Source organism: Camelus bactrianus, chromosome 10 (assembly GCF_048773025.1).
Source record: "Camelus bactrianus isolate YW-2024 breed Bactrian camel chromosome 10, ASM4877302v1, whole genome shotgun sequence".
NCBI lineage: Eukaryota > Metazoa > Chordata > Mammalia > Artiodactyla > Camelidae > Camelus > Camelus bactrianus.
In genome coordinates this window covers 59,848,992-59,866,418 of record NC_133548.1, presented here as the reverse complement: position 1 = coordinate 59,866,418, position 17,427 = coordinate 59,848,992, and the positions used below count along the sequence as shown (strand labels likewise).

General features: G+C 41.0%; 1 protein-coding gene across 8 annotated transcripts in view; it reads left to right on the top strand.

The window, feature by feature from the left end:
* The window catches only part of GRM5 (glutamate metabotropic receptor 5), a 368,565-nt gene extending 358,708 nt beyond the window's left edge, over positions 1-9,857 (top strand). For 2 of the 8 annotated variants that reach the window (XM_074372823.1, XM_074372822.1), the window contains 2 exons: positions 8,830-8,998; positions 9,074-9,857. In XM_074372823.1, coding sequence (XP_074228924.1) covers positions 8,830-8,998; positions 9,074-9,739 — 835 coding nt within the window. In that variant the 3' untranslated portion in view covers positions 9,740-9,857. Of the gene's footprint in view, positions 1-8,829 lie in introns of all 8 variants that reach the window. The other 6 variants (XM_074372821.1, XM_074372820.1, XM_074372824.1 and 3 more) reach the window with 5 other exon arrangements.
* The last annotated feature ends 7,570 nt before the right edge of the window (positions 9,858-17,427 follow it).

The window sequence follows — 17,427 nt, the reverse complement described above, 5'->3', positions numbered from 1 at the left end:
CTTCCACAAAGTCTTCCAGCCCACAGGCACAAAACAGCTGTGTCCCCTTTGGTTCTCTCTTTACTCAATTGCAATCTGAGTGTTATAGTGATTGCTGGGAAAAAAAAAAAATCATTTCCTCTTTTGGAAAAAACAATCTTCTTAGTTGAAGCACCTCAACTAAGCCTAGAACTTGTATCTCAGTATGAGGAGGAGTTCAGCTTTGAGTCCGGGTTACTGAATTATGGATTGAAAGAAATAGCTTAATTTGAGAAAGAAAACTCTGTGCTGATCCAGCACCTGCCTCTGCTTGGCACAGGCTCCTTTGTGTCCTTCGTGAGGTGCTTTCTCGCTGTGAGGACTTGGGGGAAGCCGCCGCTGCGCTAGACCATCGGGCACTCTCATAACCCATGCTGGATGGACACGGAGCCCTCTGAAAAGGCCTGCGGTCGCTGTTAGACCAAAGACGGATTAAAATAGGGCTGAGCGGTTCTCCTCTTGCAAGGATTTTATTAGGGGCTAAATGCCTACTAAGAGATGTCCTCTGGGGGAATTATCTTAGAAGCATGCAGCCTGCTCCAGCTACTTACAAGGGAGGCAAAAGTCCACCACAGGGTTGTTGGAAGGGTTTCCCAGGATTAAGCCCATGGAATTAGTTTCTTTGCCATATATGCAAGACTCATATTAATTGGGATTTTGTTTATCCATGTTATTTTAACATTCCCCAGGCTTAAGGCCTCGGTAAGCTCCACTTTATTTGCAAATCCTTCCTTGAAACTTCTTTCCCCCACCGTGAGCAACCTTTTCTCTGAATTCCTCTAATACTAACAAGAAAAACGCAATGCAAGGGGACAAATACCTTTTTTTCATAATGGTTTTCATATCAGTATGTTTCTTTCTACCCTCATTTGGGCCACACCTGTTAGCATCTTAACCCTGTATCCCTGAACTATTAAAACAACTTCTTAAATCTGCCCTGGGAACCACTATTGCTTGTGTCAATCTTCCTGGTTCCTCACTGCCTAACAGACTAATTAACTTAAATATTAATTAGGCTTGAACATTCTTCTGAAGTAGGACCAGGACTGGGGCCAGATAAAGAATAAGGTCAATGGACGCAGCTGTGGTGAGGGTTTAAAGAAGATTATGGCATGCGTGGGTTCTCAGGAGTCATCTCTGCAATGTTCAGGCCAATGTTGATACAGAGCTTTGTTGAGTTCGAGAAGGAAGATCAAATACATAAAATATAAAATAACAACAGAGAACTCTTATGTTTGAAGAATAACACAGAAGAGCCATGCGTATTTCTTTATATATTCATTTATTGATTGCTCAAGCGTGTAGATTACATATGCATCTTATATTAGACCATCTCTCTGGCCTAATGTATTAGATCACCTGTCTATTTCAGACACTAATAAGAAGTCCAAGGTCAATTACTAATGAGTTATTAAAATAGCAAAAGGAAGTAGAAGAAAGAAGATCCTTGTAGGTCAGGGGAAGCCTGGAAGAATTTTTATAGCAGACAAAAAAAATCTAAACTCTACTTTCTGATGCCTTAACTTCTCACTCCATCCCTAGACACACTGGACTACTGGTTACCTCTTGGCACATTCCTTGTGGATTCCTGGACTGCTGTCACTGCTGTGATTCCTGGAGAGCAATTCTTAGCACTCTCTTTCTGGGTTTTGCCGTAACCTACTAATTGTTCAAGGCCTAGACGCCATCTGTCTCCTGTAGGCAGGCAGCACTTCCTGGCCACTCCCCTCCTGCTGGAAATGGTTTCCTCCTCTGTGAAGTTTTGAATCCCTTGTGGTCTGTACCCTCTAGGAACACAGTGAACTGACTGCTTGTTCCTATCTCCACCATCGCTCCCTCACCTCGCGTTTAGCATCCTTCCCCCCTCCCTCTGCTTCCTCATTTCAAGGTCCTGGGGAAAAGGAGAACAACCTTCATCAAAATGCTGTGAGTAACTCATACTGTCAGCCTTCTTCTATGTGTATCTTCTCTCTTGAATTCAATTATACCCTTTTTGAAGGCAGTCTCTTACACCAATAACTCAGCCACAGTATCAAAAAGCACTGATGAATCACAGTCATTTACAAAGGTATCATAAATCACGTATTACCAATATTAGTTAAAATACCAAAATACTGCAGATTTAAGGTTATCACTGACATTATACCACTTTCATTTACTGGTATTCCAAAATAAGTCAGAGAGAAAGTAAATGTGCTATACACAGGATAGCTGTCTTTTGTTGAATCACAGCATGAAAAAAACAAAAAAGATTGAAATTGCCTTATTAATCGATATGGTTGTGAGCTTCAAGTGCCTTCATCATCAAGGAATCCAATTATTATCTTTGTCAAATATAAGTGCTCAGTCACCTTGTGCTATTCAAATTAGCAATCAAAGACAGATGCAGGGTGCTTTCTTGAGACTGCAAAATATATGACTGAGAAGTAAAGAGATGCAGGATAAGAGAGAATATGAATCAAATCACTACTAACTTATCTACTTAAAAATACATATCATCACCAGATAACGTCTGAGGCTTCTCTTCCGTGAAGGAAGGAGAGCTCACTTCAAAAAGTAAATGTAGACAGTGTACTGTCACGGACAAGGGAATGGAAAATCATGCCACGATATTAGTCCCCACTTTGCCATTTTTTGTGTAACCTTAGATAAGTCATCTTATCTCATGGAGCCTCAGTTAGAAAACTGAGACTATTTCTGAAAGGGGGATAAAGACACTGATTCTATCTATCTTTGACAATCAGTGTTCCTAAAAGCACCACACAAACAGCTGGTGTTGCTTTATCATGTCTGTATCAGATAATCTAGTCCTTGACTTCATTTCCATTCACTCAAGGGTTTTTCTCTATACATACAACTCTAGTGCATACATCATCATGGCCATTTAAATTGTTTTTGTCGGGGGGAGGGTATAGCTCAAGAGGTAAAGGGCAAGCTCATCGTGCACGAGGTCCTGAGTTCAATCCCCAGCACCTCCTCCAACTAAAAAAAAAAAAGGCAAAATGTGTGGGGGAAAAAATCTGTTTCTGTCAGAAAGACAGCTGTTAACATCCATCAGTGCTGTAACTGGGTAAATTTATAGAGATGATTCTGCCATTTTCTTACATATTTTGGAGTATTTCTCAGTGTAATTGTCAAAATCAAGACATCAAGTTTTAGGCAAGGCTCAGAAAGAAATTCTTCCACCTAATTTAGAATGCCTGAATATAAACAGTAGCAGATTCCCCAGTATCTTTTAAAAATTATATTTCCATATTTTGTAGTTCAAAGAGAATTATTGAAAGCAAAATAGATTGATAAAAAAATTTAAGAAAATGTACAGAAAGTTGGAACTACAATTACAAATTTCCTGCTTATAACATTTTTAATTCATAAAATTATTTTATTGACCTAATACTGTCTGATGTCACTCCAAAAAACATACTTGCTAATGATGTTACAAGGTTTTTATATTTTTTAAATACTTTTTGGTATTAGGAACCTCATAATCTTACTAGACCTCTCTCCTGGCTACCTGTCAACTCAAAATCACCAACAGGAGAGGCTTATGTAGATAATTTTTTCATAAAAAGCATTTGTTGATTTTCAGAGGATATATTTGACTTTCCGTATGCCCTGAACCTGTGCAACTTAGGAAGGCATTAACAAAGCATGTAACAAAAGAGAGGATAAGGGCCTAGTTTTTTTTTTTTAATTCAGTAAAATATTCTGAGAATTTTAATTGCTTATATGCCACGAATAAAACCCTAAATGGGTTCTGAGGGGAAAAAAGAATACACAGATCATTCAACAGCCATTTAAAATGAACACAAAAATTCTAAACTCCATCAACTTTTTTGACAGTCAAGCTCTCTATTAACATTTGCTTCCTGACGATGGTGTGCCTCGGCAGTATGCCCTGATTCCTGCAGGTTTTGGCAGCTGAATAGAGAAATTGGGAGAAGTCATTGAGCTGACATTCAGAGCCTGCTTGAAATGAATAAATTATTTACGTGTCCCACATGGAAGAGAAGACGAGGGAGATTCAACTTCTGAGAATAAAGGCAGAAGGTGTCATTTTGGCAGTCCCAAAATGTGAACAAAAAACAAATGAACAAAAAACCTAACCCTCAAATAACATTACTGAAATGCTGGGGGCTTTTTTGTTGTTGGTTTTGGTTTTGTTTTTTTTTTTTCTCAGAAATAAAGAGCAAATCATCATAGAAAAGAGAGCATTAGACTACATAGTATTATATTAGGCAAAAGGGATAACTGGTGCCTGCAAAGAGCAAGAAGGTTTTCTACTTTTGTTTCGTTTTCTTTTTTTGGCCAATGTGTCCTGCTTCCCCGACGTAGCAAACCATTGGCTGTGCCTCTCCCTCCAATCCTCTCTCCCCTTCCTCCTTTCCTAAAGCCCAAAGTACTAGCTGGGGAAGGTAAAGCGCTGTAGATGGGTAAGAAGTTCTCTTTCCTTTTTCTTGCCTCAGGCTCTAGGACAAAGGTATAATCCTGACACTTAAAAAAAATTCTCAGCCTAACTACTAATAAACAACATTCTACCTCCATTGAATGGAAGGTTTGATGTGGATAAATAGCTCCTCACAGAGATGCTGTGCTTTCTAAAGTACCCTTTCGGTTCCTCCCAGAAATCCTACGGGGTGGGGAGAGATGGTTCATTTTTCACCTGTAAGCAAAGAGTCTCAAAGCTATTAAGTGATTCTCCCAACATCCATCAGGGTCAGAACCTAGACCTACATTCTGGGTCCACTACCCATACTGTCTCAATACGTTTTCATGACTGAGAAGTTTCACTAGAACAGATATATATGAATTACCAAAAAAAAAAAAAAAAAAAAAAGAGTAACAACAACTTCCTTTGTGATTTGCACGGTAGATATCAAGATCTGTGGTTTTTTAACTTAGTGTAGGAAATATCTTTTATCTGTATACACTGAGTACTTACGATTACAGTGACTTATGTAAAAAGTAGATGGATCCGCAAGACAAATGAAAAAAAATTTCCTTAACATGGAATTATTTTTAAAACTTAATTCTAACAGAAAAGCAATTCAACTTTTTGAAAAAAATTAAATAGATTTTTTAAATGAAATGCATTTATTCAGTCATTTATCAGCCAAAAAATATATATCGTTGAACACCTACTGTGTTTCAGGCAGTGCACTTGCTGTTAATGGATATAACAGAAAGCAAAGAACGCTCTGTCTCTGCCTTTGTGACACTCCATCCAGCAGATGAGGTGGACATACAACAAAGAGCTGTTAAGTGCCCAAGGCCGGGACTATGGGAATCTAGCCCAGTGAGGCGTGGGGGCAGGAAAGCTTCCTTCAAGAAAAGGTTCTTAAGGAAAAGCCTCCCAAAATGATACGAGGTACTTAGGCAAAAAGGAAGGAAAAGGCGGGGGTGGGGGACACACAATGAAACAGCATTTCAGGATGAAGTAAAATTTAGAAGAGCAATTGAATTTGGTATTGTAGCTGTGATCACCCAAGCAGAAAGACTAGGGTGAGAAAAGATAGGCAGCAAATCAAACCCTAGGTAACTCCAATTTGGGGTGTAGTTGGTCAGGTTAAGCAAGAACAAATAGGAATATTTTATGGCCTTACCATATGCATCTCCATATCCGTTTACTCTGCACTGGTTCCAGGAACCACCCCCTCGCCCCCCTACCCGCCCCCAGGAAGCCAATACCCAGCAGCAGCTCAGGCCTCTTATACAAACCGCATAGTGTGAAGAGTACAGTCGATCCTCCACATCCTCGAATTCACATCCGTGGATTCAGCCAACAGTGGAGTGACTGTTGTGGGCTGAATCCACGAATGTGGTATCAAGAAGGAGGGCTGACTGGAGTATATTGTCTTTGTTTCCTGAAACATAACATTCACTTAGAATGCAAAAGCTAACCACCTCAGATACCTTCTCCTTACTGGAACTTTTCGCCTTCACTGTCTCATTTAATCCTCACAACAATCTTCCCCAAATGATATACTGTCTGCTTTTTACAGAAGTTTAAGGAGATTATTATTTTCCAAGCATCCAGAATGGCAGATCCAGAATTAGAACCCAGATTTTACGATCCTTTGTCCAGTGTACTTTCCGGGACACCACACAATGGCCCTGTTTGTGAGCTTAAGAACCCTATTCATCCATCAGATGCTTTTCTAAGATCTCACTGTGTGCCAGTGAACAGGATAGACAAGGTCTCTATCTTCACGGAAACTACATTCTACTAACAGGCTAATATTGTAGGTCAGTTTTTTTTTTTTTTTCCTTAAGAATTCTCGTTTACTTTGGAGAAAAAACTATTCTATGACCCAAAGAAGGAGATGAAGTGCTCAGATTTGGATTCCAAGTCCCTGAGGTCTCCTGTGTGCATTTCCATTGTTGTTCAGAGTGTCTGCTGCTCTCTCTCCCATGTGACCACGGACTGTGACACTGTGAGCAGAGACATGGCCAGGAACGATGGCAGTACTTTGTGCAGATGGCTTGGTTAGGAGAGTGTTCTTCTCACACATTCAGCCAAAGGTTTTCAATCTGTTGTCATGTTTGGGGGTATGGCTACAGGTGATTCCAATGCCTGTCACTTTTAAAAGTTGTGTTCCATCAAAACTTCTCTGTGCTGGAAGCAACAACTTCCCTAGAGTAAAGCTTGGTAGAATATATCCAGTTGTGCTTTTAGATTCTAGCTTATGCTTTGTGTAAAAGGGCCACAGGCTAATCACCCCTCCCTACCTGTCTGTTTCTTATCCAGCCAGTAAGAGAGAAATGGGGTTGTTGGTGACCATCCTCCCAATTAAATCCCATAAATAATGTGGCCTGTTTCTTCTGTGCCATGTTTCAGAAGCTAGTGGGCACCTGGGAAGAAGAAAAGTATTGCAGTGAAAACATAAAGGCTGGCAGGTCAGGTTAATGCAAAAGACATAAAAAACAAACCCTGTAACGCTCTGGAGAGGAAAGTTAACAGGTTGGCAGAGTCCCTTTGCTACTACTAGGGATGCACAGCCACCTCCAAACCTGAAAATAATTTGCCCATTATTTGCAGGAAAAGAGGTAGGGGTGGAGGACATCTCACATTCCAGAATTTTGAAGGACACCAGGTTGCAGTATACTGGGTAGATTAAACAGAATGAGATTTCAGTCAAAGGAGCAGAGAAAGGAAGTTGACAAGGAGGAAAGGGACAGACGAAGAAATGGGAACGAGTGTTGGAAAGAGGCAGGAAGCATGCTGTCAGACGGGCTGGAGAAAAAGCAGTGTGTTATCAAGGGAGGGGGCATCTAAGGCAGAGAGCGTCTAGCAGTTGCAGTTGACAGGTCCTTTGCACAATTCAATCCTATGCCTGACAAAGGCCGATCAGCGCTCCAGCAAGGAGGCGAAGGGGGCAGTGGGGCCCCAGAGAGAAAGGCTAACTTCTTGTTGGAGTTTCTCAGTTTACAAAACACCTGCTGCAGAATCACTTTAGGGAGTAGGGGGCAGAGTGCTTGTAAAAATGCATAGATCATTTGGAACCAATCTGGACAATCAAAATATCCTGCTGGGGTCCTCCCCAGGTATTTAAAAAATGCCCTAGCTGAGTCCTACCCGCAATTGAATTTAATGATGACCGACTGACATTACAAAATTGGGGTGGCCAAAGCCTTTGTTACAGACAAGGCTATCTCTTGGTCACAGGACCTAGAACAGAGCTATCTGGACCCAACAGATCCCCTAGTTACAGAGATCACATGTTCCTTTGTGATGGGAAATCACACCAAGGTCTCTCCATCCAACATCCTGAAGGTCAGGCCAAATCCTCTGTCCAGAGGTAAGGTTCTTGATAGAAAGTCTGTAGATTCAGGGGCAGCTGTGTCATTTTTAGTGGTAAAGAGGGTACAGTCAGGCTGTGAGGCTGAAGCATGAGCCTCATCAGAGGCTTTCTTTATCAGAGCAGCTGTCACGTCCCACGGTAGAGACCAAAAAGGACTATTTGGGAAAGGGAAAAGGGAGAAAGGGCCTGAGAAATCGTATCAGTCAGACAACACTCATCTAGACCCTAATATGAAAGCAGTACTCTCGGTGCCAAAGGCAGTACCACTGCAGGCTCCCTCACAGAATTGTTATTCAAGTTTTAGGCCTAAAAGTAAATATGTGAGGAAAATTTCTATGAAATAGAAAAATTCTAATTAATTATAAATTGGTGTATGTGTTCACTGAATTTGCATTTTCCATCAGATAAGCCAGACTAAGTAACACCATGTTCAAAGTCAGGAGTTCCAACAGAAATCTCTAATTAAATGCACCCACCATTGGACTGCAGTATAAACTATGCTTCCCGGTAACTTCCTGGTAACTGTTAGCTCCTACCCCTTCCCTCCTCTCTGATGACTGGGTTGAGCTGAGGTCTTGGTTCTAATGTTTCCTTTCAGATGCTGCCAACCTTAGGAAGGCCTCGCCTTGTACTGGGCACATCTGCACGCAACCACAGTCCTGCAAACCCTCACTTCTAGGTTTGCAGTCTAACCAGCTGTTGCACTCACGGGTGGGCTCAGAACTACTACAGAATCCCTCTAAATAGCCCTTTATCCTTACTAATATTCCCTTTGACACACTTTCGTGGTTGTCACAAGCAGAAGGCGAGGTGCAAGAAAACAGCCTTTAACTCAGAACAACCAAGTAAAAGCCACTTCCAAGATCTCTTTCCCTGGCGTCCTTGGATGCCTTATTCCCCCAAGAAAACAAGAAAAGCCCTTCCCAGTCCGAGCCCCACAGGCACCCAGCGCTGGGGAAGCGCTCCGGGGACCTCACGGAGTCACCTCTCGTCTCCCTTCTCTCCGCAGCTCCAACGGAAAATCGGTCACGTGGGCGCAGAACGAGAAGAGCAGCCGGGGGCAGCACCTGTGGCAGCGGCTGTCCATCCACATCAACAAGAAAGAGAACCCCAACCAAACGGCCGTGATCAAGCCCTTCCCCAAGAGCACGGAGAGCCGCGGCCTGGGCGCGGGCGGCGCGGGCGGCGGCGCGGGCGCGGGGGGCGCCGGCGGCGGCGCGGGGGCGCCGGGCGCGGGCGGCGGCGGGCCCGAGCCCCCGGACTCCGGCCCCAAGGCGCTGTACGACGTGGCGGAGGCCGAGGAGCACTTCCCGGCGCCCGCGCGGCCGCGCTCGCCGTCGCCCATCAGCACGCTGAGCCAGCGCGCGGGCTCGGCCAGCCGCACGGACGACGACGTACCGTCGCTGCACTCGGAGCCCGCGGCGCGCAGCAGCTCGTCGCAGGGCTCGCTCATGGAGCAGATCAGCAGCGTGGTGACCCGCTTCACGGCCAACATCAGCGAGCTCAACTCCATGATGCTGTCCACCTCGGCTCCCGGCCCCGGCGCGGGCGCCCCGCTCTGCTCGTCCTACCTGATCCCCAAAGAGATCCAGCTGCCCACCACCATGACCACGTTCGCCGAGATCCAGCCGCTGCCCGCCATCGAGGTCACCGGCGGTGCGCAGCCCGCGGCCGCGGCCCCGCCGGCGGGGGGCGCTGCCCGGGAGCCCCCGGCGGCCGGGCCCGAGGCTGCGGCGGGCAAGCCGGACCTGGAGGAGCTGGTGGCGCTCACCCCGCCGTCCCCCTTTAGGGACTCGGTGGACTCGGGGAGTACAACCCCTAACTCGCCAGTGTCCGAGTCGGCCCTCTGTATCCCGTCGTCTCCCAAATATGACACACTGATCATAAGAGATTACACTCAGAGCTCCTCGTCCTTGTGAACGTCATCGGGAACCACGCCGGGTTCCGGAACCGAGCCGAGACCTCCGGGGTTCACGCAGACACAGGGACGAGCCTAGCCGCCTGGTTAAGACCCGAGGTGGAAGACGCCAAGTACACCTGTCATGGAAGCAAGAGATTAATAGTGCTATTTCACACCAACCGACGAAGACACCAACTACAAATCTTTCGGCAGATTTTCTTCTAGTGGCCTTAGAAAACATGGGCTTTTAAGCAACACTGCTTCTATTTCTGAGGGCTGACAAGGAGTCTTTGGAAACAGTTACATACCAAGTGCTTTGCTCTAGGAAAGCAATGAGTGCAAAACAGCGTAACGGAGAGGAAAAGGCATGGTTAATAAAGCAACTGCAAAAAGAAGAAGAAGAAGTTCTGTTTGTTTACTTTAATTCTTTTCCCAGAAGATTCTTTGATTCACCAAACATGAATGTACATTTTCTAACAAACTCAAAATCTGGGACCAAAACGTCAACCCTTCTCTTTTTCCTTTTCTTTTTCCCTTTCTTTGTTCTTTCCTTTAAAGACCTTGGGAAGCAGTAACCTGGGCCCAGTATTTACTGAGGCGTTGTGAGTGTTCCATGCGTCACACAAGTGGATGATGAGCGGGAGCGCTGATGGACGTAGGGCTTTTACCGAAGACTTTCCTCTCCAGTGTGGTTGTGAAATCCACTTCCAAAAGCCTGCATCCTGGCCTGGACTCCACCTAGTTATTTCAGTTCACCTCCATTACCCAAGAAAACCAGTGGAAGATTTGACTATTTCACCATGTTGCCAATCAATACTGGAGTAGCAAAAAAATATTTTCTGGAATACTGTTTTGTAATTCCCTCACTGGGGTGCGTTGTGTAGCTGGAAATTCTCTTTCTAATAGTAATAATAATTCTTGCACTCCAGCTTGGCTATCTCTTTCATGAAATGTGGCCATTCCTCCTTATGAATGCTGTTCCATTAGCGTTGCAGCTAAAATACCTAAAGTATGCATTTGGGCTTCTCCATTCCTTTCTTTTGAGAATCTGATGCGCAAAGAGCTCCTCTGTTCTTTTCAAGTCCCACCACTGGAAGAATGGTCCACAGATCCAATGAAGACATTGTCGTGATTGGAGGGGCTGTTGTTCAAAAAATTAACACAAAATCTTAATACACTGGAAATTTTAAACTGTGTCAAGTCAGCTTAGCAGAGATTTAGCTATGCCAGTGAGCAGTGATTTTAACTTTTCTTGGCTGCTTAAACAGGGCAGCTATGAACTATGACAAATGTAGATTTTTCAAAGCAATACAGAATACTAAAACAGAGGAACCTTAACAAGTATAAACCACACACTCTTTCTTAGCCATTCCAAAAAGAGGCAAAGCGATTATTAATATTTTCCTTTTTAAAATAATTATTAATATAATTTTGTGCACTTCATACTGTCACTTTTTAAATACTGCAGAAAAGAGATTTAAAGTTATACTAGAAACACTTGTGCTTTGATAGGCTCATGTAGGTAGAATTCATAGCTCAAGACCTGCATCCACTGTCATCTCTTTCTTCCTCCCATTACAGCTATCCTCAGGTGCCAAATGTTTTTGATTTTTAAATAAGGATAGTAATAAAAGGAGGAGGTGTCCTATAAATTTAAAGTTTAGTTGACCCGGCCTTATACTAAAGATAGCCTTATGAAAAAGATTTGCTGTGAGGCAGAAGTATATTTTTAGCAGAGAGAAAAATAAAACCTTTTTCCTTTAGTGCAATATCCTTATTTTGGTAAGTGTTCTTTATTTCACATCTACTTAAAAAGGGAATTGAGAAATGAATATATCCATTAGCATAATTTATCATAATTTAGCAAAACTTTTAAAACTTAGAAAAATATACTATTCAACTTCACTTTCCTGGTAACTGTATATTAAGTTATATTGAATCAAATCTCCCAATTTAAATCATTAAAAGCTAACATTAATTTCCTAAAATATAAAATTTTAAAAATCAAACCTCCCATGTGTATTTGAAAATAACATTGTCGGAGCCCCTTGACCCCAAGCATTATAATGAGACTCCCGAAACAGTGACTCTACCTAAGGTTTATGGCTTCACTGAAAGCAAAAGCCTGCCTCGACTTGAAAACACAAATGTAAATGTTTTGCAGTATTAATATCATGAGATCCTCATCAAAAGGGTAGCATTCACCTGGGGATTACTGTCTTGATTCCTTAGGCATTGAAACCTTTCTAAGTATGCTCTTCTATCTTAAGTTTTAAAATCTGTTTCATAAAACCCTTATGTTGGTTTCCATTTTGTTCTCAAATACAACTTCACTGTGTTGACCAACAGGAGAATGTTTTTAAACCTCTCTCCATGATCAAATCCCTTTTCTAATTTTTTAGTAACATGTTCCTTTAAAAAGTACACTACCTTGTGAGAAAATTCATTAAAGAGTAAAATTTAATGCAAATAAATTGCCATCTAATAATTCTATATGAAATAATAGTCAACTATAATGAGAAAAATAATTTACCCAATTAGAGGAGAACAAGATGTATTTTTCTGTGTATTTATATACCCTTCACCACTTCATTCAATGCATTGTATAATACATAATATTATTAGTAATGCATTCTTGGAATCTTTTATTTTGGAATGATGCTAACTCTGTCTCTTTGCCAATTCTAATACCAGGTTCCAAGTAATAAATCTACAATACAAAGAGAACTGAATATTCACTCTAGGGCTAGGACATGAACTTCACCATTCATTTGAGTACCTATTTTCATTGAATTTCCTTGAAACACGTCTGTTCCTGGTGCCCAGTGATAATTCAGTCGGGACCAGTGTGACTGAAAGGAAGGGGAAAGTACAGTGAAATGCTGAGGCTCAGAAAAGTGACCCTAAAGGACAGTCTGGTCCCAGGATGAAAAAAGAAGACCTGGTTTGATCCAGCTGTATGGGCTATCTAAGCCGTCCACCTGTTCTTCTGTTGTGAGGAGGCGTGGGGGCGGCCTGAGAAGACCATGTCTGCTTCGGGAAGAACATTTCTCTGGGCTAGGGGTGGGGAACAGAAGGGGAGTATGGAAAGGAAAACCATGTGAGATTTGACTGAAGCGAAGAGAAAGCGTAAGCCGCGAGTGTGCTAACCCTTGTTAGTAACAGTCTTTCCCACGTTTCTGCTGTTACCAGCACGTGATCAGGAAGACTAGGCTCTGTTCCCGACTATCAGTGAATTGTGTAAAGGTTCTGCTGTAGTTCTGCGACTTCCAAACCAGGAATTAAACACTTTTTAAGAAAAAAGAAAAAAAAAAAAAAACATTTCCTGTGCTAGTCTCCCGGCAAAATGTACATGTTTTGGAGACTTCAAAAGTATTATCTGAGTTCACATTTAGCCACAGCTTATTAATAACCCTCAAGCTGTCAGAATCTCTGTAGTTACCATTTACAATTTTATACTGTGAAAAAATACAGATCAGTGAAAAGCATAAAGGTAAGTCGGCATTCACTTTAAAGAGGGTCTAAGACCTGGGAGATTGTCTACTATCTGTCGAAGAATGAGGCATGTATAAAAACAGCTGGCTGAATTTCACTGATCTTCCCAATGTGAACAAATATACTATGTATATTGTGTGTATTTCTAGAACTCAATGGCAGCTGCTGGTGGTGTTGTAATTAGAAATCTATATAGAATATAGATGTTTTAGAGAGATGGTGCCAATCCTAAAAGATTTGTGTGGGCTACAAGTGCTTGTACTTACTTTTTTCTGCACTTTAACTGATTTGGTTTTAAAAGTGTGTGCGCGTGTCTGTTCTTTTTTCTGTTGTTGCAGCTTGTACTATTAAAACAATAGAGAATGTTAAATTATTTTGATGTGAATTGCAAATGATTTTTTTCATAAAGTTTAACATTTTTATCAGCATTGTTTTGCTTTGTACTTGTATAAATGTGTTTTATTTTAGTATTTTAAAATACACTTGCCTGTTTCTCAGTTGTCTAAATCATGTTATAGCTGGTGTTTGTGAAGTCAGTTACTTTTTGAAAAATATTAAAAAAGAAACTATGATATGACTTTAAGATTCTTCCCCTTAAGTGTTTAGAATGTTGTCTTAGTAGTGTTTTCTGTGACCCAAAGAGCCACACTGTTACTTAATTTTAAATTCTGAATGATCTGCACATTTGAATTACAGGGTTTACAAAGCAGCCTGCGGACCATAGATTAAAACAAAAATAAAAACCTACCACAACCCAACCAGAGATGCTGTCCTCAGAGTCACTACAGACACCTTTTAAGACATAAGTAAATGCTTTTATTAAAACAAGGAAGCATGTAGGGAATATAACTTTATCTTTGTGTCTGGAAATACAAATTGTAGATATAGTTTCACAAATATCTGTGTTGATAGAAGTAACATCACAAAAATAGTATAGATGATGTGTGTGTGTATACGTGCACAAACCAACATACATCTAGATAGATATTTTACTTTTGAGTCCATCTATATATATGTTTGTGTGTATATGTGTGTTTGTGTGTGTGTGGGCATATTCATATAATTTTGCAAAAAAAAATTATTTGTCAAATCACTTCTTACTTTGATAGATTCTTAAGCAAATTTACACTCCCTGAACACAAATTAGCTAAATCATAAAAACATAATGTAGACTAGGTGCATGATGTGTGGAAGAGAAAGACAATGTACATTTTAAAATACTGCTTCTCGCTGCTTTCCCCCCTTGTATTATTTATACACATTTAATATATATGCACTTTCTTATACATATGTAAATTGATACAAAATATGTTTGCTCTTAAAAAAGATTCCTAGGTGACTTACTAATTCACTTTTCCAATTCATCTGATTGAATTGTGTATGTTTATATCAATTTCTTTCTTACATTTAGTCCTAGTATTTGCTACAGTAAATACATGTAACAATACATCTATGTAAAATTGGTCATTCTACTTTTATTCCCAAGTATATATGCATATTTCTTTAACAATTGGAACACAAATAAATTCAACCATTCAGAACTTAGAGTCTCATCACCTGTGATCACACATATGCACACAATTGTTTACTGTAGCAAATACTAGAACTAAATGTAAGAGAGAAGTTGATATAAACATTTATAATTAAATTAGATGTTAATTGAAAAAAGTGAATGAGTAAGTTTCCTATGGTTAGTAATTAATAAAAATAAATACATAATATTCAATAACAAGAATGTAACAAAGGCATGGCATTTGAATCAGGGTATTTAAAACTGGGAAGGGAGAAAAAAAAAGGAAGGATTTTTAAAATATACAAACTAAACTGTGTATGACTTTGGTCAAGAGCCTTCTTCAGTTCTGGAACCTCTTCCACTCAGACAAGCCCACTTCTGCTGGTCTTCTTTTTCCTTCTAGAAGCTGAAACAGTTGTCTTAAATCAATGTCTCCAAGATTTTCAAAGTTATTCTAGGGCCTTCATGCCATTAGGACAGCACAGACACCCATTTTAATTTCTACGTCTTTTTTTTTATTGTGGTAATAACACTTATCATGAGATCCACTCTTAAAAATTTTTAAGTGTACAATACAGTATTGTTAACTTTAGGCAACAACTTTGTATAGATCTTATTAATCTTGCATAACTGAAATCTTACACCCATTGACTAGCAACACCGCATTTCCCCTTAACCCCTGGCGAGAGTTAGACTCTGAGTTAGACTACTTGAGATACCTCATATAGCAGGACTCATGCAGTGTTTGTCCTTCTGTAATCAGCTTATTTCACTTAGCACGTGCCCGCAAGTTTCATCCAGCTTGTTGCATAAGGCAGGATGTCCTTCTTTCTGAGGCTGAATAATTTTCCAGTGTATTTATATTATCACATTCTCTTTGTCCATTCATCCACTGATGGACAATTGAGGCTGTTTCCACCACTTGGCCATTGTGAATAACTAAAACTGAATTAAATATTTAAATGCATGTTGCCCAAGACCCTTCTAGAGGGTATCTTTTTTTGTTGTTTGCTTTTAGAGAAGTCTGTGCATTTAATCGGCCCAGCAGGCTACTTGAGAGGGATAGAAGGGAGTGAGTGTGTGGCCCCGATGCCAGGCTGTCTGTGCTTCAGGAGCCTGCAGGTGATGGGGAACTCGCCCAGGTAGTTGTGGATCTTCTCCTGATTTCCACCTGGCTGAATGTCTTCCATTGTAGGTACACGTGGGATGATCACATCCTGCAGGTGCATCTTCATCACTTCTGGCTTCTCCAGGGCTAGTGCTTCTTTCCTGGCCTTGGGCAGGCCCTTCAGCAGGAAGTGCTGCTTTTTATAACGGTTGGGTTCAGCCACCGTCTGGTGCCAGGTGCTGGCAGCTGCACCAGCTCACCAGCTGCCCGGAGGACACGCCCCGCAGCTGGTGGCGTCCACGTCGCAGTAGGTGAACTTGCAGGAGATCTGCTTCTTTTCCTGCTCCGCTTTCATCATCTTGTCGGTTGTTCAGAAAGCATTTTTTCTTTATTTCCGTTGCATTTATTACTAGTATTTTAAAAGATTGGAAAAAATTCATTCCAAGTCGTTCAATGGCTGTCATCCCTCTCTCTTGCCCACACAACTCCAGACCCATTTACTCTGGGCCAGTTCAAAACTGAACCTGTTTACTGTTTCACAGACAGCAACCAATGCAGGGGGCAAAGTTACTATCTGGATTCCACCCAAAGGTTGGCCAGGTAGAGAGTCACAGAATTCAAACAAAAGGGCTGGTGGCCTCCCAATGACGTAGTCTAAGTAAACAGGCTGGAAAGGATATAGAATATGGAACATCTCACCAGCTTCAGTCAAACCCAGAGTAACAGACACCGGGAGAAGGATGAAAGACCAGGGAAGCACTTTTCCTCTGGAAAGTTTCACAATTCTCCCATGTTGGGAGGTGGGGGAAGTCCAGAAGACGCCAAGAGCCTCACTCATTTTGGCAGAAAAACTTACCTCCAATGTTGGTAAGTCACAAAAATGCCACAGGCACCAAGAAAGTCTAGGAGAGGATGCACAGCTAAGAATGAGATGTGTGTGAATTATATTTTCATTCAGGCTACTAAACACTATTAGGCACTGAGTTGCTTTTGACTGTTTTTCAACTTAATATTGGTTTAAATATAAACGTGTCTGGTTCAACTTAGAAACAAATCACTAACATTATAAATATAGGCAATTTGATTTTTTAAACTCCAAATACACTTGCTAACATTAGATCATGAAAGCAAGTTGTTTTTGCCACAATAAATAATGTCATTTCAACCTACCTTTAAATTACACTCAATATCTAAACTACACATGAAATAATCCCAAGTCTTATTTTGTCATCAAAACACAATTTTTCTTCTGAATATAATTTAGAGTAAATTTTAAGAAGCTTTTAGATAAATGGAAAAGAATTGAAATTTGCATTTTTATATAATTTATTCAAGCAACAAATCCTTCATGGGTGTCTGCTATGGGCCAGGGCAATTTTCTAGATTCTCAGGGTCCAGCAATGAACAAAACAAAAATTATGTTTACATGGACCTTACTTTTTATTATGTATGTGAATATGTGTGTGCTGGTGGAAGAGACAAAATTCAAAAATTAAAAAGCAAAGTCTATACTTCAATTAAAAAAAGAAAAGTCTAGCGTATGTTAGAAATTGGTAAGTGTTGTGGAGAAAAACAAAGTCAGTAAAGGAGA